General features: G+C 33.3%; 1 protein-coding gene across 11 annotated transcripts in view; it reads right to left on the minus strand.

Annotated features, from left to right (window-relative positions):
* Positions 1–2,494: 2,494 nt before the first annotated feature.
* DMXL1 (Dmx like 1) overlaps positions 2,495–23,401 on the minus strand; it is a 166,860-nt gene continuing 145,953 nt past the window's right edge. For all 11 annotated transcript variants that reach the window (XM_073221581.1, XM_073221580.1, XM_073221583.1 and 8 more), the window contains 7 exons: positions 22,193–22,253; positions 19,081–19,208; positions 15,293–15,385; positions 13,579–13,670; positions 12,470–12,522; positions 9,009–9,226; positions 2,495–7,183 (listed from right to left, as the gene is read on the minus strand). In XM_073221581.1, the coding sequence (XP_073077682.1) occupies positions 6,959–7,183; positions 9,009–9,226; positions 12,470–12,522; positions 13,579–13,670; positions 15,293–15,385; positions 19,081–19,208; positions 22,193–22,253 (870 nt within the window). In that variant the 3' untranslated portion in view covers positions 2,495–6,958. The remainder of the gene's footprint in view (positions 7,184–9,008; positions 9,227–12,469; positions 12,523–13,578; positions 13,671–15,292; positions 15,386–19,080; positions 19,209–22,192; positions 22,254–23,401) is intronic.

A 23,401-nucleotide genomic window follows, 5' to 3' on the forward strand; every position in this document is an offset into this window, starting at 1 on the left:
GAAGAAGAATGAGTCAGAGAGATTCAAAGTATGAAAGGAACTTACCCTGGCCCAGGAGCCAAGGAATGTGTCAGAAGCTAGCTGGTGTCCTCTAAAAGGTGGGAAATCTTCACCAACAAACAATGGGAATCGCAGTCCTGAATTCGGCTAATAACTGGAATGAGTAAGGAGATGGATTGTCACTTAGAGCCTCCAGAAGGGAACTCAGATCTGCTGACACTTTGATTTTATCCTTGGTGACACCCATACTGGACTTCTGACCTATAGAACTGTAAAATAATAAACTTGTGTTGTTTTAACCCCCTATATCTGTGGTAATTTTGGGGGGCAGTAATAGGAAACAAATACGATGCTTTGGGCCTAAACTAAGTAGGTGGAAAGATTGATTCAAGACTTTTCCAGGCCCTAGAGATTGATGGGATGTTGGGTGAGGGAAGGCCAGTCACATAGATCTATTTCCAGGGTTTCGGGACTGGCAGGCTGTCTTTGGTGGTGCCACCCAGTAGAGGGAAAGACAAAGGCAGCTAGTTTCTAAATACCTGTTGAGTCTGCAGCGATGCAACTAAATTAGAAATTAAAGGGTTTATACACTCTCAGGTCTCCCACCCCCAAATAATAAGAAACAATCCCTGAATACCTATGGGCAGTGGCATTTGTCACCACCAACTTAAGAGTTCTAGTACTGGATCTACCCTGTGTAACCTGGATGACTGGGTAAGACACAAAACCTTAATGAGACTTGGCTGCTTCTACTGTGTGAGACAGGAGGAGCCCTGTCTGCATGACTGCCAGGAAGTCATGCTGTCTGCAACCTCAACCCCAGTAAATCATTTCAGCCTCCCTTGTGCCCAGGTGCACCTTGGAGCAGCAATCCCCAGGGTCCCCCTTCTACCTTTATCTTTATAGTTAAGAGAGTCTGAAATCTTTATCTCCACCATTCCACACCCCAAGTACAGCCTCTCATACTTGGTCCCTACACTCCCCCTTTACCTCAGGCAGACTTGCACTGCATCTCTCTGTCAGCGTCCTTTCCTCGCAGGCCTAACCCCCAAGGGCCATACTTCAGTCACTCACTGCTAGAGCCTCCCATTCCTTTACCCCATTGTCCTTCCCTGTACTCACCTGGCAAATCTTTCTAGCTATCCATATTTTTCCTATGGGCTACTTAAAAGAAACCAAAAAATGTGTGGGTAAAACTGCACTATTTCCAGGATCTTTCACCTGGCCTTAGTGCATCTCCATATCAATAGGTTTTTCTAAGAGGTAGCCAGAAGTGGTCCACCTCCATATCATAGACGATTACAAGGGTGGGAGGAGTGAAGGTAACATCTGGACTGGAGAAGTTTGGTGGGGTTCTTTTTTGCAGCCAGGTCATGAGACATGGGTAAGCAGAAGTGGACAACCGCTTGTAGGTAATAAATGGGTTTCTCCCACTTTATTTCTCCCTTTAACTGATTTTGGCTTCAAAGTTAATTTGCCTCAGGACTGGGAACATATTTACCTCCCCCGACCCCTACCCCTGAGTTACAAGTGAAACTTGATTCTCTCTGGATTCATGACCTCTAAGCTCACCTAGGTCTTCATGCAGCCTGGACGTCCTCCTGCATGGATGGGAAGAGGGGCTCAATCTTTAACCCTTTCCTGGAGACATCTTTCCCATACCTCATCCTTCCTGTTATTGATATAAAATCTCATCACCTATTTCATAGGGAATATACAGATCAGTAGTTTTCTCGACTTCCTGCCCCACGTACCAAAAATACCACCTGCATCCACACTCATCATGATGTCCTTTCTTCTCATCCAAATGGATCAGAGCAGACCCATTTACCAGTTATCTGCCTACCCCTGCCCCCTGCCCCAGTACCCTCCTTTTTATCTCCAGGGACTGCATTCCATAAATATCCTTTTATCCTCAATCTCTATCTATACTTCAAAAAACATAAAAATGCTGAAATTAAAAAATATAAAATTCTCCATGGACCCTACCACTTTATCTCATCACAACCCACTTTACTAGGGTTATCTAGACCTGAGAGACAATGGGTGCTGATAGTAGAGGCAATGCAGAGTGGCTGTTTGCCTCCCTGCTTACTAGGGGTCTGGGGAAGAGGCCTTAGAATCTCAGACAAGTGGCATCACTGTCATCAAAGATTGTTAGTCTTTCTTCCCTTTAACTTTGGTAAAGACATAGGATTCCACTTTATTTCATAGTGTGTTAACACGAGAAATTAACAAGGTGATTAACTTTCCTATCTTATTTATGGTAGATGACAAATGGTGGATTACAAAAATATAGTTAAGGCTGTGGTTTAAGTCCTTTTGATAAGATCTCAGACTTAAGGTGGACATGTAGACCCTTTGGTGAGACAGAATTTCTGTCACAGCAACCTCATAAGAGGCCCAAGGTAGAGAAGGGCCTGTTTTTCAGAAAAAAAGTATGGATGTGGTTTTTGTCTACTGCACTGAATAATTTAAGATATAAGAAACTCACAAGTTTTTAAAAGTAATTTTATTAGATTGAACTGTAATAGATAGGAATAGCACAAAATATAGAGAGGCCTCTGAACCCTAAAACCTCTCTGGCCAGGAAATAGGCTGAAAACACTATTCAGTTAAAAACATGGGCCACTTCCTTGGAAGGATGATTCAGAGGTAGAAAAAAAACCCAGCCCAAATGGTGGAGCCAAGAGCCGTGAAGAACTTCTTCTGGGGAGCAGGATTACTCAAGCACTGGTGACATGTGTCAGCTAAATTTCAGAATCTCTATGGACAAGTGACTACTACGTAACTCTTACTTTCCCCCTTTTAGAATGGGAGCTTCCTATCTGTCTCACCACTGTGTGTCTCATTATAGTTGACCTTGACAGCATTAGGGGTAAGGAGTGTTGACCCCTACCCCGTGCAGTCAAAAATCCAAGTATAACCAACTCCCCCAAAACTTAACTACTAATAGCCTGTTTATGATAACATAAAGTTAACAATTATTTTGTATGTTATATCTATTATATACTGTATTCTTACAAGCTAGAGAAAATTTTCAAATTGTTGCAAATCTCCCCCAAACCGTAGAGTTCAAGGGTCAACTGTAGTTCACAGGTCTTTAGACTGAGAAGTACTCTATGTAAGGAACTTCATTCAAGGTGCCACAGACACACCTGGACCTGATTTATATGATGGGCTCCTGGGGCTCAAGTCTGATCCTGGTGAATAGGATGAGAATACTGGAGCTTTGAGTGATTTGCATGTCAGAGGAAAGTAGATTGAAAATCTTATTTAACAGATATCCCAGCCTGATAAATTGTACTACTTAAGTTTTGCTACATAGATGATAACTATATACTGAACAATCAGTTGTATATAAGTAAAGCATTTCCACTGGGAAAAAAGTCATGAAAACTCAAAAACAGATTTAGCTTTCAAAATAACCGAAGCAAAAAAGCTATATGCATTTCTAAAAGACAGATGGGTACATTTAAGTAATCTATGTTCAACATTTTCCAAGGACCCCAAAGGGTAACATTTTAACCGTGTTATTTAAATACTGAGCATTAAAAATACCTCAACAATTCAAAGAGGAATATTCCTGACACAAAACCACTTCACTCAACACAGCAGCTCCCAAAGTCATCGTCCTATTTGGTAAAAAAATAATTCCCCTACCCCCCGTCACCCTCCCCACATACAACTATCTTTGATATCACATTATTGAGTGGGAGTTAAAGGAGTTTGGAAAATTACTACCTCCTTCCGTGTTAAAGTTTTCTGTGTATTTTTCCATACACATTTCTATACCTCTACATACATATAAGACTGAAATAATATGGGATATTACAACTTTTACTTTGCAATTTTTCTCACCAACCTCTTTTCAGACAAAGGTTCAAATCTAACATTCTTTAGTGTTGACAGAATATTCCATTAGATGTGCTACAATTTATTCAACCATTTACTTACAAATTAACGTTTAGATTTCCAGCATTTTGCTCCAACAGATATTTCAATAAACATCTGTGTACTACTATTTTTGTGCCTGGGTACTTTTACCTTTATAGGACAATCTCCAAAGTTAGCTCAGTGAAAGCATGTGTATTCAATTCAATCCTAATACACACCTAGGTAACTCTGTAGTAGTTTAGTTCTGCCAGCAGTGTTTCAGTGTACCCATTTCCTTGCATCTTCACCAAAACTGATGTCATTGTTTTGATTTCATACTAATGATACATGAAATATGTTATTACATTGTTTTTTTATATTCCTGTAGCCCTTATTGAGAATGAACCTATTTTATGCTTCCTGACTTCTTCAATGACTACTCTATAAATTATTTGTGTATTTCTCCAATAATTTATTTTAAAATTCTCTTTGTATATAAGGACATTAATACTTTTCTTATTACTATGTAAAGAATTCTTCTAGTCTGTCTTTTCTTTTAACCTTGACTGTGGTCCCCTGCCATATGACATTTAAATTTTTTGTTTGGTAAACTCTGGTCCATCTGGGTTTCCAAGCTTGTTAATAAGATCACCACCATTGAGAGGTTTTATAAGAATTGTTTTTAAATCCTTTTAAGTGGGTATCTTTGTATTACATTCTGACTGTTGAGACCAGTGTGAGAAATTGCCACACTTAAAAAAAAAAAAAAAAAAGAAATAGAAAAGAAGAAATGAATTTGGGCAAGACAACAAGAGAGCAAGGGAGGAGGATGGAGTTGACCGTCCCATATTCTAAACAAGGAAAATCCTATATTTCAGAAAACAAAACTTGTAATGTTGTGAATTCTTTTATCATTATAAAGCCACATTCTCAGAAAACTTAAATATCTTTTGATGTATCCACTCCATTAATGTGGATAAAATCTTATATATGTGTACATAATTTGATGCTTAAATATAAACTCCAACTATTTTTATTTTTACCTTTTTCGAATAGTGCTTACCTAATAATTTAAAAACACTGCAGAAAAGGAAGAACACAGCATCTGGGAAACTATTCAATTCTTTCTACATTAACCAAATACAAATACAGAAATTCTTGATTTTAAAATGTCACGTATTAAGTTAACTAAAGTGGCATAAATATTACTTAAAACAATAGCATGTTTAAATAAAAGGTCACTGCATTATTGTTTAAAATATTATGACTCTGGATGTAAATACATATAGACTTATGTAATTTGTTATTCATATAAACCCTCAATTAAAATGCTTAACTGTTCATCAATAAGACCTTTTTTCTAATAATAGTAAATTTTCTACTTCATTGTAAGTATTTAAAACCTTTTGAATCTTGATTTGTGAAGAAATTACTGAAAAATAACTTAAGGTTAACTAAGCTTATTAACTAAATGAACCAATAGTATTGTTTGCAATGCTGTCAGATTTCTCCATGAGAAAATAGTCACATATTGTTATTGCACAATTTATAGGTATAGGTTATGTGCACATAAACTCTCTATGTAATGACAGTGTCTTTCACTGCTACTTGCTCAACACACTTAAAATTATGAATATAATTTACAAAATCTTTAACAATATACTTTTAAGATAAAAGTATCCTGAGGATATTACAAAATTCATTTTACCAGCCCTTCATTTCTTTGTTTTATTTGATTCTTATTTAATTTCCAAGATAATAGTTGTCCATATTCTGTTACATAAAAATGTTCTTATAGTTCCTATCAACAAAATATATTTGAGTTAAATAGTATATAATTGTCCCTTAAACACTTTGTCCCATCTGCCTCCAGTCTCCTTGGTTAAAATCAAGTATTTATCAAGTTTTCTATAATTCTGGATCAAAAAGGTATAGCACAAAAACAGAGAGATTAGGGTTAGCACATTTAAGTTAAAAGCACTGTGCATCTTTAATAATTTGGTCATATTTTATAATAATATATTTTGGCAATTATAATAAAATATAAGGTTCAGTTTATTTTTGTTAATGTTGGTCTGGCATGTACTTTACATTTGTATATGCTGTCTATTTAATTTTACTGGTCTCACATTTGTTTCTAAAAATACTGCTATAGGGTTTTCAGAACTTTGAGACTAAAGCACCTAAAAAAAAAAAATTAGGTAAAATGTTTCATTAGTGCTCAAACATCCTTTTGCAAATTTATAAGCTTATTTTTAAATGTCTCATATATGCCAACACAGAATTGTTATTGCCTGCTAAAACTTATTTGAGTCAATGTAATCTTTAAAATAATAATCTTGGAAATCTTCCTGAAATTTACTTGAAAATTGGAATGGGAATTTAAAAAGAAAAAATATGGAAAAAAAGTTGCTAATCTAGTGGCAGTAGTTGAGTATGGCACAAAAATATCTGAAAAGACTTGATGTTTTCTCTCATATATACACAAACTAAGTTCAAATGAGATGTGCAAGATATTTTACATATATACACACACTTGGACTCCAGAGGGGAGATTGATGAAAACTGAATAAGCCATGTGGCTCATTTATCACTGATGTCCCAATGACAGTTTTAATGAAGATGTTAATTTAAAAAATTTTTACCGAAATATCAATCTATCATTAATTAAGAGAAGAGTTTGAGAAAGGAAGTGAGATGTGGTGAATTAAGTGATGACTGATGTGTAACCTTACACAACTGGTATTGTTACTGTAAAAGAAATTCATGCAGAGATACCTGCAGCAGTGTTTGACAACAGTATGAAAACAAGACTCCTTGAACACTATAACATACTCACTATAACATACTATAAATATGTATTATTATAGCATTACTTACACATTCTACTTAGGCAATGTAGTCTAATTCTGAATAAACTTGTTAATTTTTAAGGCATCAGTGCATCAAGGGCAAAGCTCCATAAAATAAATATGAAAATAAGAAAGCATTAGCTTATTTGTGGCATAGAGTGCTCACTGTACATTATATGTGTTGGTTATCATGGAATAGGTAATAAATTATACATCTTATTGTCAAAATGTTACAGCATAAATTTCACATCATTTTTCAACACTTCATTTAGTGGGCTGAACTGATCTGGCAGTATTCTCATTTTCATTGTTCCATCAGCTCCACATGAAAAAATATGATTTGCTGGCCCTGTCTCAATTTGCATCACTCCAGTTCCGATATTTCTGAAAATTGACTGTCGAGCATGTTCATTGATAAAAGTGTGGAGAAGACTAAATGTAGAAAGACTCCAAATCTGAAAGACATTAAGTACAAAATAAAAATTGGGATGACAGTTACCTTAAAAATCCAAATGAAAAATGTAGGCCTGTTTCCTGTGCAAATAAGAAATTTCTAAAATAGAGAGGGAGAAAAATCTGTGTAGGCCTAAGGTCATAACTCGATTCTTTATAGGGTGTTACAGTTTTCCCAATTACTCTGTTATTACTACATTCTTCAAAATACATCCAGTAAGAGAGGAACGTATTTTAACCCCTGCATTGCAGATGAGAAAACTTAGGTACAAGGAGGTTACGCATACAATGCTAAGACTTGTAATATTATAGTGACATGTAATAAAATATCAAGATTTCCTATCTCTCAGCAAAGCTTTCACTGTGAGTTGTACAGTGGGGTAATCCTTTCTCTGTAATAGCCACCAGGAGATCAGAACCACTGGAAAAAGGGAAGTACCACATCCTAGAGGTCCTCAGACCAGGCAAAAATATGTACCATCAGTAAGATGGAGTTAATCATTACAATTTTACTATATTTCATTTACTAAGAGGTTCTATTTTCAGCCCTTACAAAAATAAATGTGTCCTAAAGTAATTTATAAGCATCTTCATTTATGTGAAGGACCTAAATGCTTTCAGTACATCCATTTAAAATTTAGGAAAACCAATTTTATTTTCTAACTTTCTGAGATCACATTTAAAAAATCTTTCCTTTTGTTATGCAATTCATTAATTCATACTACTGTAGACAGACATGATTGTTAAGTTGTGACTTCTGAATACATGGTATACTTTCAAATCTTCTTTCATTTGATTAAATAATAAAGCTCAGAATCAGAATACAAACTAATCTAAAGAACTAATCTAAAACATAGTATGACTGATTCTGAAAACAGGGCAGTTCACATAAGAAACTAGCCTGAAACTAAAGGAAAAGATTTCTGAATGGGAGTTGGTGTACATATTCGATTTTAAGAAAAGCCTTTTCAAAATTCTACAATTCTAGTTAGTTTTTTCTGAAAACAATAAGCAGGTTATAACAAAATAGTGCAACTGCATTAAATAGCCTCACTAGCACTTATTAAATTAATGGATTCTGAGAAACTAGATTCCTCCAGTAGGCTGCTGACCATTAGAAAAACTTAGGTACTAGTCTAAACTGACATCCCTGAATATCTCACCACATGTGGCCAAAGTACCCTCCATGAAAACCACTAGGTCTGTGTCATAAAAATGCACCATTCCTAAGCCTTGGACTTACCAACTGAGTATTTCTGGGGTGGGATCCAGCAATGGTATTTCTAGAGTGCAGTATGTTTTTTAAATAAGCTGTTTAGTGTTTTTAACAAGCTACTTAACATTTTAAACAACCCCTAGGTTTTAAACACCATGAAGTTTGAGAGGGCCTTTTATAGGCAAGGCTTATCCAGATACATTTAGAATTATTGAATGAGACACTGAGTGACTGGATATAAATACTGCAAATGAATAAACGGGGAGAAATCTGAGATAAGGGAAAATGTCAGCATATTTTACAGAACTTGAAACTGAATTTAATAACACTGAAAATGAAGTCAAGGTAATTCTAACATCTGAAATATGCTTGTATTCTTGAAAATTCCAGTTCTTTTGCATGCATTAAGCATATTTGAAGACAACTGAAAAACTGACAATATTCAAGTTAAGTATTATTTCATTCATTACAGATTTATTAAGTAGCCAGTAACATTGTTGACTACAAAGGAGTTGATTTTTACGATCATAAATAGACTGGTGTCATCAAAAGATTAAAGACCTAAGGTTTCTTAAAATTTCTTTCCATTTTTTAGCATTACTGTTATTTACCTTTATGTTGCCTTCAGCAGATCCTGTAACAAAGTACTCTTCAGTTGGATCAATAGCAACAGCTTTAACAGGAGAATCATGGCTCTGGAAAAGCTGCCTCTGTTGTCGTTGCCGAAGGTCAAATACACATGTAAAGCCTTTTCTGCCACCTGATAATAGTAGCTGATGTTTTGGAGCATACGCTAAAACAGTGGCTCCACTGTCATGGCAAGTAAAAGCTGAAAGTTAAGAAGTAAAAACCATTTAATAGTGTAAGAAACAGACTTCCAGCTTTGGGCCAAGATAAAATGATAGACCCTCCTTTGGGCCAAGGTAAAATGATAGACAACTTTACTCTCCTGCCTGAAACAATTAACAAATCAAATTATATGTAGGAAACAATAGTTTGAGACATTGGATATCAGGCAGTGATGAAAAATGACCTCTGAGAGATGGGAAACAAACTGGGTGAACCACACAACTACCCTAATTTACTGTCTATAGAGTGTTTTCTGGCCATGGCACAAGGGGGGATCCTAAGTTTATCTGGGTTACTGTTTCCATGAGCCATAGTGGAAAACCTCATTAATTCACTAGAAAACAGGATAGTGTATTCAAAAGGGCTTTGCCTCATAGTAAGGCAAAATGATCCTTATACCAAATGTTTTGGTCCTTTCACAAAGTCCCCCTAAATCTATCTGTTTCCAAGTAACTTAGCCAAGATCTAACTATTTCAATATAATTAAGTCCTAGAATAGACCTTAAAATATTTACAGAATACAAAAAGGTCAGTAACTAGTAAGGTAAAATTCACAATGCCTGGCACCTAATAAAAAACTACCAGGCATGCACAGAAGCAGGAAAATACAACCCATAATGAGAAGAAAATTCATCAATGGAACTAACCTAGAAATGGCATGGATGATAAAACAAGTAGATAAAGAAATTAAAAGTTATTATAATTGTATTCCATATGTTCAAGAAGCTGATGAAACAGTGAGCATGGTAAGTAGGGCCATGAAAGATATACATTTAAAAAATACCCAAATCAAAAGTCTAAGGGATAAGCAACTACAATGTTCAAATTAAAAATACACTAGATAGGATTAAGAGCAGATTAAACATTAAAAAAAAAATTAGTGGACCTGAAGACATAACAATATAAATACCAGAAATATAAAAACACAATATTTTTTCTTAAAAAAAAAAACAACAAAGTATAGCCTAATAAATCTTAGGGGAAAAAAAAATAAATAGCTCAAAGACAACACAGCATATTGATGAAGAGTGAAGATTTGGGAGTCAGATGCCAGAGTTTAAATCCTGGGCTTTGTTTGCATTTAAATGTATACCTCACCTTGGGTGAACTACTTAACCAAAGTTTCAGTTTCACCACTTGTAAAAGTGGGGATAATACCACCTGCCAACAGGCTTGTAAGAGGGTTAAATGAATTAATATATTCAAAGTATGTACAATACCTGGCATATACTAAGTACTCAATAAAATTTAGTTAATATCATTTTAAGAATCTAAGTAAAACTAATTATAGAGGTTTTTAAAATTTAACCAGCACTTTGAGACATAAAATGCAGAAGTTTTAAGTGTACACCTTTGATCACTCTGACATATGGATACATTTATGTAACCATCACTCACATCATGACACACAATGTTTCATCATCCCAAAAGTTCCTTCATGCCTCTTAGTGGTCAAGCCTCCTCTTCTACAAAGGCAATCACTATTCTGATTTCTATCTGCTTAGTTTTTCCTATTTCTGAACTTCACATACATGAAATTATATGGTATACACTCTTGTGCCTGGCTTCTTTTCCTTCAACATGTTTTAGAGTTTAATCCATGCTGTCTCAAGTATCAGCAAGTCACACTGTTTTATTGTGGAATAGTATTCTATTACATAAATATACCACATTTTCCATTGGACATTTGTGTTGTTTCTAGTTTTTTGGCTATTATAAAGCTGCTAAGAATATTCCTATACAGGTCTTTTTGCAGACATATGCTTTCAGTTCTCTTGTATATATGTAGAATATATGTTGCTGGGTCATTCTAACTGCATGTTTAGTATCACTGCAAATTGCCAAAGAGTTTTCCAAAGTAGTCATATCATTTTATATTTCTGTCAGCAAATCATGAGGGTTCCAATTTCTCCACATCCTCACCAACACTTGGTATTCTACAATCTTTAATTTTGGCCATTTCAGTGCATAGAGTAGTACCTCATGGTGAATTTAGTAGTTTTTAAGTCTTCAAAATTCATTTCTTTCCTGGATTATGCTTTTGGTGTTGGATCTAAAACCTTGTCTCCAAACCCAAGGTCACCTAGATTTTCCTCCTATATTTTCTTCTAGAAGTTTTAAAGTTTTTAATTTTACATGTAGGCCTATGATCCATTGAATTAATTTTTGTAAAAGGCATGAGGTTTATACCTAGGTTCATTTTCCTACATATCAGCATCCAATTATTATAGGATTATTTGTTGAAAAGACTACTTGTCTCCATTGAACTGTCTTTGTGTCTTTATTAACGATCAGTCTACTATTTATGTGTGGGCCTATTATTGGGTTCTCTATTCTGTTCCATGATCTGAGTCTATTCTTAAGCCAATACCACAATGTCTTGACTACTGTAGCCTGTAGCTTTACAGTAAATCCTAAAATCAGGTACTGTGTGTCCTCCAAGTTTGTTTTTCTTCAGTATTCAAGGTCTGCTGCCTTTTTATATAAACCTTAGAACCAGTTAGTTGATGTCTACAAAATAGTTTGCTGGGGTTTTGATTAGTATTGCATTGAATCTATAATGTTGGGAGGAAATAACATATCCAACAATATCAAGTCTTCCAATCTGTGGATGTGGAATGTCTGTCCATTTATTCAGATCTTTGATTTTCTTTTTTTGCAGTTTCCCCAACAGATGCTAAACATATTTTGTTAGATTTATGCCTCAGTCTTTCATTATTTTCAGTGCTATTAAAAATGGCAATTTAAAAAAATTTCATATTCCAACTGTTGCTTGCTGGTATATGGTAAAGCAACAGACTTTAGTATATTGACCTAGTATCCTGTGAGTTTGCTATACTTGCATGTTAGTTACAGGAGGTTTTCGTTTGTTTTTTAAGATTCTTTGGGATTTTCTATACAATCATGTCATCTGTGAATAAAGGCAGTTTTATTTCTTCCCTTCCAATCTGTATACCTTTTAGTACCTTTTCTTGTCTTATTGCATTAAAGGACTTCCAATACAATGTTGAATAGGAATGGTGAGAGAGGACATATCATCAAGGTATAGTGAAAAGTTAATTATGTATACTGCATTTTTCTTCTTTCAAACTCTGTGCCATCGTGTGCATTATAAACCTTACAGGTTAATAAATGTGTCATTAAAAACAAATCCATTTAAAAATCATTTTTAATTTATTAATTTATTGACTTCCAAAAATTATAAAATTCTTTCAAAACTTACCATGGACTAAACTATTGGCAGGTGCTACAAGTGTATCCCACAAACATATATTTCTGGAAAAAAAAAAGATAACTTCTTGAGTGACACAAAAATTTAACAACAAAATAAAATATGTCTTATACCATTATATAACACTTAAAACTTGCTCTTGCAGAAAGTTCTTAAATTTATAAAAGCACCAAACATAAATAACCACTGTTTCTGCATGATTACTTTTTATACACCATCGGCTTACAAACTGAATAACTTACATTAGCATGTATTTACAAATAATACTATATGTATTATGTAATATGTAAACTGTTTGTATTCATTGTATTCATTGAATCTGTAATAGCTGGACTACAAAAGAAGGTACACTGAATTTTCTTGAACATGAAGAAAAGTTATTTCTACTATGAATGGGAGCTGTTTTTACTTCTTTCTATGAGTTGCAAAAGACAGATAAATGTAAACATTTCTATGGAAGATGGGCCAAAGACTCCATATTCCTACAATCCTACTTCTAGAGCCAAGTAAGGCCTCACAGATAAATGTAAAAACTCAGCAACCTCAGTAGGCCTTGATCTTAGAACTCAGCTGTTATGGGGGAAGTCAAATTGGGACGTAGAAATGGAAGCAACAGCAGACATTTTCTTGTACATAAAAGCTTTACTGCTGGATGGACGGCACCTTAATAGCTATGGTACAATGAATAAGTCTTTGAGTTTCTTGTTTGTTATTGTGAAATAGTAATAATATCTACCTAATAGAGCCATGGTGAGGATTAACTCAATAGCATGGCCAATAAATAATTGTTCTTTTTTTTTTTTTGCCTCAAGTTTTTTTAACACATAGGGAATAATGTGGAGAACAATTAATTCCACCAACAATCAAATCCTTTTCTCCTAAGGTCTTAAGATTAGAATATTAAAAATACAGAAGGAATAGATTGTTTTCATCAGAATTTTCTTAGCTTCACAATTAGAACACTAAAAATGCTCTAAGAAATGTGTCTTTAGAATATAAATATTTAAAGCATAATTATGAAAACATTCAGAGATGTACAGACATAAAGCAATTTTAAAAAAGAGAGCACATACAGTTCAATTTCAGTTACAATATCTTACCTGTTGTCAGTTGAAAGACCAGCTGTAGCTATCAGAGAGGATGAACTAATGAAGACAAAATCATTGGCTGTTTTGTTATGACACTGCCAAGTCTGGAACGGTTATGAACAACAAATGTTACTGCTGTCACTATTTTATAACTGGATAGATTCATTAATCAAAAAGTAATCATGTAATATGTAGCTTACTTAAACCCTTTGTGTCCTTTTCCCCCTGAACTTTAGAAAAATTTCAAGAGTAATATGGAGAACTCTTTACCCAGACTCAGTACTTTTCAATATTTTGCCATTTTGTTTTGCCTCTCTTTCTTTCACACACACACACACACACATACACACACTCTCTCTCTCTTCTCTCTCCCTCTCCTCTTTCTCTCTCACTCTCTTCTCCTGAAACCATTTAAATAATTTGCTTAAGTCACGACCATTAGTGAGACCCTTTGCTTTTGCTCAAGCAAAGTTCAAAGGCAAACAAAAGCAGCTTAAACTCTAAACATTTTTCTTAGAATATCTGAGAAAAACATTTGTCTTTGAAGACAGAACCCAGGATTTTACATTATTTCAGACTGAATTATTTTCAGAAATACTTAAACTTTTAAATAATATTTAATATTTAATATTAAATATTGAATGAAAACATTAATTCAACAAAATTAGAAAATGTATAATGTTTGTCAATATTCCATTAAATAAAAACTTAAGATATTTTGAAAGGCTTAGTCAGCAAAGTCTTCTAAATCATGTTTGTTTAGATGTTTCTCTTCAATAAAAAATGAATTTTTTAAAATACATAAAAATCATCACATGAAACATTTTTTCTCTTTGAGTCATTTCCCCAGTCCTCCTGACCACCACTGGAGCTGGGCTAGATGATATGTCCATACAACAAACAAAATTTACTTTAGTCCCCAAAGCCAATTATGTATATTCTTAATCCAATTTATCTTTTTAAAAGTTAAAAAAAAAAAGGCAGTCCTATAGGGAACATAACTTGTGTATATAAATCTGTTGGCTTAATGAAACTATGAGAGAAAATAAATATTCTTTCAAGGTACCCTCACCACACCTCCCTTGCTTGTTTTCACATACCGTATTCCAGCATTTAGCCTTGGATGAATTACTGTAATCTCAGACCATATTCTTAATTTTTTCTTGATAGATATTTTGCTTAGTCCTATAAAGGACTATACTGAAAAGATATATTAAATATAAATTTAGTGTTGTATGAAGCTGTAGAAGGTTCATTAAGCCTGTGTGGTCCTGAATAGAGATGTACCTTTTTTTTTTTAAGAGATGGGCAAAACCTTTATAGTACCAGCTACAGGATATCTTTTCTACTTTGTTCGTTAAGTGTTAACTGCAGAAAAACAACCAGATGAATGGCCTGTTTATCATTCTTTTTAGATCTAATATACACTGTAGCTTACTGAGGCTAGAAAAGGACTTCAGGAGCCCATAGACTGTATAGATCCCTGGAGGTACCATATTGATTCTATACAGGTTAATTTTCCAAGTTACCAGACACTAAGAGTTTTTATACCTCACAGACTAATTGCCTCATAATACAAGGTCAGAAGCTTATAGGAAAGTGATTGACTATATAGAACTAGATAGATTTTACTTTTTGGCTTTAATATTTCTTGCCTCAAATATATATTCTGGATTTCTCTAATATAAAGTTTAAAAAATTTTAAAGGTAAGAATTCTTGACTTACCAGGTATGGCTTAGGCATGCTTCCAGTAACTGGACAACACTTCCAGTTTGTTTGATACAAACTTAAATATCCATCAGCATCAACTATTCCAAACTTAGAGAAAAATTTTTTTTAAATGTTTAATACAAATACCAAAGCACATATTTACCCACACCATCACTGTGAATCCTGCATTTTGACTCTCAAACATGACTGATAAATTGTTTGACTTTTCACTTCAGAATTCCAGAGTGGACTTAAAGGAAACAAATATCAGACACCTGTATTAATATACTAACCAACAGCACAGTCTGCATATTCTCTCTGAGTACTCCAAAAGAGGGTACTGGATTTACATATTAGCCATGTAACAAAGTTTTAGAATATATAAGATAGAAAACTATTCATTTTGATATAGACAAAATAAGGACTTTAACAAATATAAAATAAGGAAAACATGTAGACAACAGTAGAGAATAAAATGAAGCAAAGATAATCATAGAAAAAGAATTCCACTATGGGAACTCAGGGCATTTTGACTGGGAAGATGTCTAAATCTGATAAGGGAGTATATGATACAGATCTCGAAGGATGAGTAAGACTGCTAACAATTTTTTTCTTTGGTCATAAAAATAATGCATACTTGTATAAAATATATAACATAAATGTTACGGACTCTCCCATCTCCAGATGTAACTACTATTAAGAATTTGATATATTCCCTTTCAGATTTGTTCTACAAATATTCAAACATTCACACACAGAGGGATTTTTTAAAAATCACTATAAAATACAGTGCCGTAATTACATTTATCACGTATTATAGCTATCTTTTCATATCAGTACACATAAATCTACCTCATTCTTGTGCTGTATACTATTACATTGTATAGTTACAACTTCTTAGAACTTTTCCCTTATAAACAGTTTTTAATTTTTCTTATTATAAAAAGTGGTGTTTTAAACATTCTTGTACATATACTTTTGAATATTTACTTGAGATAGACACTTAGAAATGGGAACACATTGTCAAATGGTATCATTTAAAATTGGTGGGTGAAATCAAAATTAAATCCTAAGTGGTAATGTCAACTTACCCATTTTTCTTGCACATCAGTCAACATCGCATATTACTAAAATTTAAAATATTGGTTCATTTATAGAAAGAATGCTCATTTTAATGTGGATTACTAATGGAGATTAATGGCCATATATAGTTTGTAAATGGAATGACCATATTCTTTATTTTTCTAGTAAGTTGTCTTTTAAAACTTTTGATTGATAGGGTTAATATTAGGAATATAAACACATGGTTTACTATATTTGTTGCAGATATTTTTCTAGGGTCTATCTTTTTTGTGATTTATCCTGTTTTCTGGAGTTGACCTAGGTACATTCTTCAGAAAGGGTATTTGGAAAGTATTAAGTCTTTTCATACTTAAAAATGTGTTTACTTTGTTGTCAAACTCGAATGATAGTTTGGACAGACATCAACTCACAGTTCCCATTTCTTGTCCATCAAGATTCTGTGAAAACACGGCTACTGTCTACTTGTAGACTCTATTTTTGACTATGCCAATGCCATTAATTTTGCAGTGGGGATGGAGCTGTTCTAAGCAACCATTTTTACCCCTGTTCCCTTCTACAAGCTCTCTGTATACTTGAAATAAAAAATAAAAATCAAATGATCAGGATGTACCTGGGCATTTCTCAGTTTCTGCCTAGTACTTGGTAGGCCCTTTTCTAAAATTCTACTTTTTTCTTTGTTTTGGGGATATTTTTAGTTTACTAGCCCTTTAAAAACGATGTTTTTTTTTCCATCATTTTTTCCCTTCTTTGAAAATAACTTTTAAACGTCTTTTAATGACTTCCTGGATCTAGTCTCAACTTCTTTCTTGGATTATTTTAATCATGGGGTAATTTCCAATTTGTACTTTCTAATTACAAACTTGACTTTCAACTATTTTCATTCTGCTATTCAACCCTTCTAATGAGTAGTTCCCCAATTAACCCAATTTTTGGAAATCATATGTTTTTAATTTCCAAGAATTTTTCTCTTTTCTCCTACTGCCTTATTTCATGGTAGTCTGTTCTTGTTTTAGTATCTTCTTGAATCTGAGGGTTCCTCATAGGTTATTTATTCTGCTTAATGCCCCTTTTAAGGCTCTTAATTTTTCTGCAAAGTTCAGTGACTTTTGGTAGCCCATTTCTAGTCATAAATGGCAAACTGATCGGCATTACAGTGATATAATATAGGTCATCTGTTCCATTTACCCTTGCAGACTTCCCTACTAAAGGAGATGGCATGCTTAGGTGCTGTGCTATTTGGTTCCATCATGGCCAAGGGGAATGAACAGTAAATTGACTGCCTGTCAAAGATACTTGGGCAGGCAATGAACAATAGTTTGCTGTGACTAAAAATAGCCTATACGGGAAGTTATAGTGAGTGCTAAATCTGTGAAATAATTCACATTGCAGGTCTTCAAAGCTATGCTAAAGAATTTGGGTTTCTACATATGATGAGCCTTGAAGGGTTCTTGAAGAGAATAATAATATGATCTCACCTATAGTGTAGTTATATAACCATGTTGTTATGTAGCTTTGTTGGCGGCATCAGAGAGATAAGGGTTGAAGTACAGAGATGAGTTAGGAGCAATATAACATTGACAACCAAAGTGAAAAAGCATGAGCATATATTGATAGTTATACAACTGAAGGCATAGTAGAATTCTAATGTCTTCTAGATTAAATCTTCTAATTTCCCATTAAGGAGCAAAGAATGTTGCTAATTAGTATTAAAAAATTATATGCTTTCAAAATTTTATTTCCTAACTATATTAAAATATTATCATTGACTTTGGTGAAATGCTAATAGAGCCATATGATAAAGGTGGTAGGCAAAAAGGTTGCAGTACCCCATGATAAAAGTAATGAGTGAGGAGTTTTGGAGGTTGAGGGAAGAGGAAAGTCAAGATGTACCGTCAGATAGGGCCTATGTGAGTGTTTTTGGTGAAGTTTGGTTTGTGAAGACAAAGAGCAGGATGATTTCCCTTTCAATCGTTGTTTAGGGTGCTAGTGACATGGTTGGGGCAGAAGGAGGCAGTTTGAGAAAAGTCGGCATATAGGAAGATGGGAACTGAAGGCAGTAAATGATGTTCTAGAGCAGGGTGGGCAAACTTTTTCTTAAAGGATAATAAAGTAAGTATTTTATACTTGCCAACCATAAAGTCTTTCTTCTGAACTCTACTGTTGTAGTAGAAAAGTCAACATAAAAACAAATAATGAATGGGGTAGCTGTGTCCTAATAAAATTTTATTTACAAAACAGGTGGCGAGGCCATGGTTTATTGATGTCCTGTTCTAGACAGGACAGTGCATCTCAAGACTTTTAATATGTGTATAAATCACAAGAGTATCTCGTTAAAATGCAGATGGTGACAATAATTTACATTTCTAACAAGCTCCAGATGTTTCTTGCTACTTGGTGCTTGACCATGCTTGGAGTAGGTTCCAGAGGATAAAGAAAGTTACAACTATTTAATCCAGAATGTATAAAATAAGGTGGTTCTATAACCACTTGATTCTTAAACATCATTTAGGTAAATTTATTGGGCATATACACAATGTCTTTCCACGAATAACCAAATGAATTTAGTGTTCTTTGAGAAGGATTTTTAAAAATGGTCATATAAATACTTTACCATTATTAGCTCACTAAGCTGTTCTCTTCAGTAACACAGACGAGTAAAATTTATAAGCCTCCAATGTAATCAAACCATTTTCCCATTTATATTTTTATATACTACCTACCTTATTTCCCTGATAGTTAAACCTCATTCTTGTAACTCTTGAATTGCCCCCAGATCGGAAACAAGTTATTTGTTGAGAATGGCCCCATTCGAACATTCTGACACTTCCATCTTGAGCTCCTGTCAGATCTGCATTATAATGAAGTAAAAATTGCAAATGTATTTCCAGAATCTTTGAAATATTTACTTTTTAAACCAATGTGAAAAACTTTATGGAAGAAACTACTAAGAAATGAATCACAGTCAATTTTTATGAATTTATCTTTGCTATGAAATTTCACTTTAATATCTCATCTTAAAAACAGATAGTTATGTGATATACTTCTATTTGACTAAAAACATATTCTCCCACAAAACAAAAGAAGCAATTAACTCAGGCCTCTATAAATTTGATCCTCTTTTGAAATAATCTCTAGGTGTTTTAATAGCCTTTAATAAGTAACTTTTATGATAACCACTTAACAAATTCTTGGGATTATTAAAGATCCAATTGGTATCAGTAATACCAATAATATTTAAATTTACATATTTTTCTCTGAAAACAAAGACTACAGAAGGTCTTGAATGTCGTGTTAAAGAAAAAAAATCATTTCTAGTAGTTACTCTGATTGACCTGATATCTGAAATATGTTACATGTTTCACTGAGGAATATGAACAAGCTAAATAAATTACTAATTCTTCACTATACCATTTATTACTTGAGTGATAACTAATCTCCCTGAACCTTTCTCCTTCCTGTAAAAGGGTAATAATGACATGTAAGTCAACAGTTGTGAGAAGAAAATGACACAATTCATATGAATCATTCAGAAATATGCCTGACTACAGAACTCAATTTATGTTAAGTGTAATTATCAGCATTAATGTGGAGGAGAGGTAGTGAGAAATTACATTAATGTATACAGAGCATCTTGCACATTGCTAGTCATATATTACTCGTTTCCCTCATTCCTTATGAAGTATATAAAATAAATGAGCTTCAACTGTTTTGAAATGTTTTAACATTGGGCTGGGTAAGAAGTGGATATAATTTTTCAAGACTTTCCCTTCTCCCCAACTGTCTTGCTCATTTAGCTTAATTAAAAATTATAAACTGGGGTAGTTGTGTTTAAAAGCCACTCTAATCTTCCTAATATTACTTATAGTTTTTAACTTATTTGAAAAAATTCCTAATTATTAGTTGTTGACATGCAAAATGAAATACTCCATTAAAAGCCTTATAAACTAAGATTTAAAAAAAACAAAACAAAGGTTTCTATAACCAGGTTGTCTGAATAAATATACCTGTTAGTAACTGACGAGTGTTATATCCTACAGGTAAGGAAATTATTAAATGCAAACTTAAAAACCTAATATGTTCATTATTTTTAAAAAATAGGGCTTTCCTTTTAAGACTTCCATTTCTATTTTAATCCAAACCATTAGCCTACTTCTCAAAATTTCCTAGGAGTTGAAGTAAAAAAGTAGTGGTTTATTATGATTAAGATTTTTAAAAGATCTTCTCCAATGGATGGTACTATTTTGAGGTATCTGAAACTCAGAGTAAAATTTTTAAAAATCCTGTCTCATAACAGTTGCACTACATAAGAAGTGTTTATTGTTGAACTAAATTACAGTATGTGGGACTTGTTCATGATATGAAAAGATATACTGAAAAAAAAACCAGTGATTAATTTTATTACCTTCTAACTTTTCAAGTCTCTTATCTGCCAGTTATGGTAGTTCTCTGAACAGAGAAAGAACTTATCCCAACAAGAGGTGATCTGATGTTGCCTAATTAACTCTGAAAATAAGTCCATTAATTGCCTTTGAAGCTAGGGATCTCATATTTAACTTTATGGGCTTAAGGTAGAGGATATTCTCTATAAACTAGTCACCTGTTAGGACACATGTGTGGTGCTTAGAAAAAATATGAAGTCCTTTCAATATTTCAGGAAACTTCCAAACCCTATTGCATAGAAAGGATAGATTTTAAGCAATGCCAAATGTTTCTTACTGTGGGAATAATATTAAGATCTGTATATAAAACATATCTGGATCCTTATCAGCATGCTTCATGATTATTTTTATAGTGCCATTTCACATTAGACTTATGGATAGAAAACATATACTTCTAGTACTGAATAAAATCAATGTAGTGAAAAGTGTTTTATATTATTTTGTATCTCTGCATTTTAAATACATGTTTATCTGGAACCCTTTTACTGGACTTTGGTATACAACTTTGATATTAGATGCTTATTGCGCTTATGATTACGAAGTAGAAAAGAACACTGGTTTTGTCAATTATATTTTATCAGACTATCATGAAAAAGGTGGTAAAAATTTTTATAGGTTATTACGTTGGAGGGACATGAATACCTCCTAATTAACATGCACTATTTTTCTTACTGTGTGGTAGGACAACTTGATGAAGGGCACAACTTAAAAATTCTATTTTAAAATAAAGTGGAATACACACATTCTAATATGAATATTGATTCTAACACACCAATTAATTTTAATGTTAATGCTATTATTTTCTCTACTTCACTATTTCCAATAAACTCCCCACTAATTAAGTTCTTTGTTAAAAGAAGAAAAGCTTTTAAGATTCCTGGGAAGACAAAGTGAAAATAAATATATCTTATAATAGGATGGAAGACCTTACTAACAACCATTTCCCCTACTTATTATTAGTGTGTTTGATAAGAGACACTCTGACAAAACATTAATAAACAACAAACCAGTAATGATGAGGCAATAAATGACCAAGATATGGTTTTGGTCTATGTAATAAAGATGAGAATGATCCCTTTAATAAAACAATAATAATCAACTACAATTTAACATTGTGTAAATAATTCAGAAATGTTCAAAAATAAAATGTGCTAACCTGGAAATACACAAAGTGCCAAAACTTGATGCATTAAATTTACTACACTCATTACTAAACTAATAGCCTTCTGTATTAATTCAAGACTTTACTATTTTTATCCAATTTTGAAATGAAGGTTTTATTTGCTAGCAAACATTCTCTTAAAAAAAAAGTGAAATAAATGTTTACTATCTTTCAAATGGAACTAAAAGCTGCCTTTAAATTCCTTCAAATGGCTAATTGATAACAACTTACAGTAAGGAAGAGTTGGATGAGAAGTCATTCTTCTGACATTATTAATGGCTTTCTTAATCATCTGTTAAAGAGAAATAATGCTTTTACAGATAACATAAAAAGTAACATTAAAAATTTGAATTGTTACAGAAAATTCAAACAACATTTATTTTTATGTGGTTCCATAACTACTACACGGGGGCTAAAAATACTAAATAAAAATATACAGCTCAGCTCTCTTAACATTTAAGTGTACATACATTTTCTGCATCATTGAATAAGCTCTAAGAACAAATTCACCTCAAGAATTTCCGGCCAATTCTTTTCTGATCCTATTAAATTTATTGGAATAATCCTGAATAGTATAAGGTTAAAAAGAGGCAGAAGCATGTGAAAAAAAAGAGGTAAACAGAAAATTGTATAAATTTTTAATTGATAGTTTGGAACTGTTTACTTAACCACTTTTAAATCATGTTTTGAAGGATTTAAGTAGCCTGTCAAGTAAGAATAAAATAAATACATGAAATTAACGGGACAATTTTAATCTGTAGAACATTTCCTATTTATATAGCACCATAAACACAGTTAAATGTTATCCTAAGTTTGTACCATCAGTGGCATATAGATTTGTCATTATTGCTGCCTTTTGGATTGTTCAATTACCCTACAGTTGCCAATAAAATGGGGATTTGTTAGGAAAGAGATTAGGCGAGAACTGATGAAGGACAGAAACACTGAAAGATATACGTGGACACAGTTATGTGCCAACAACAGAGACTGGTCACAACAAGTATTCTTTTTTGTTAGTATTCATAATTCAATGAAATAATCGGATTAAGAAAATATTTTATCAATTCTTCACATAAAAATGAAAGCCTGCTGAATATTACTTCTGTTTAGTAAACTTCATACTTAAATCTCATGTTCTTCTTAATTAAAGAAATGCCTGAGGAGCTGAGATTAAAGATGGCTGCATGAAACATGAGGCAGAGACTTCCTCCTAAAGTCGCATACAATACGAAAATATAATTAATACAACTAATCATGAAAGAGCAACATGAAAGAGGACTACACCAGATTGCATACACCCGGAGAAAAGAATAAACTTCACGGAACAGGGTAAGGTACCAAAGCCCTTCCCGCACCCTGGTCACCGGTGGGATAAAGAAAAATGGAGCAGGGAAGGAGTGGAGGCCTGGAATTGCTAAACACCAAGCTCTGGAGATCTGC

Source organism: Manis javanica, chromosome 14, assembly GCF_040802235.1.
Source record: "Manis javanica isolate MJ-LG chromosome 14, MJ_LKY, whole genome shotgun sequence".
Taxonomy (NCBI): Eukaryota; Metazoa; Chordata; class Mammalia; order Pholidota; family Manidae; genus Manis; species Manis javanica.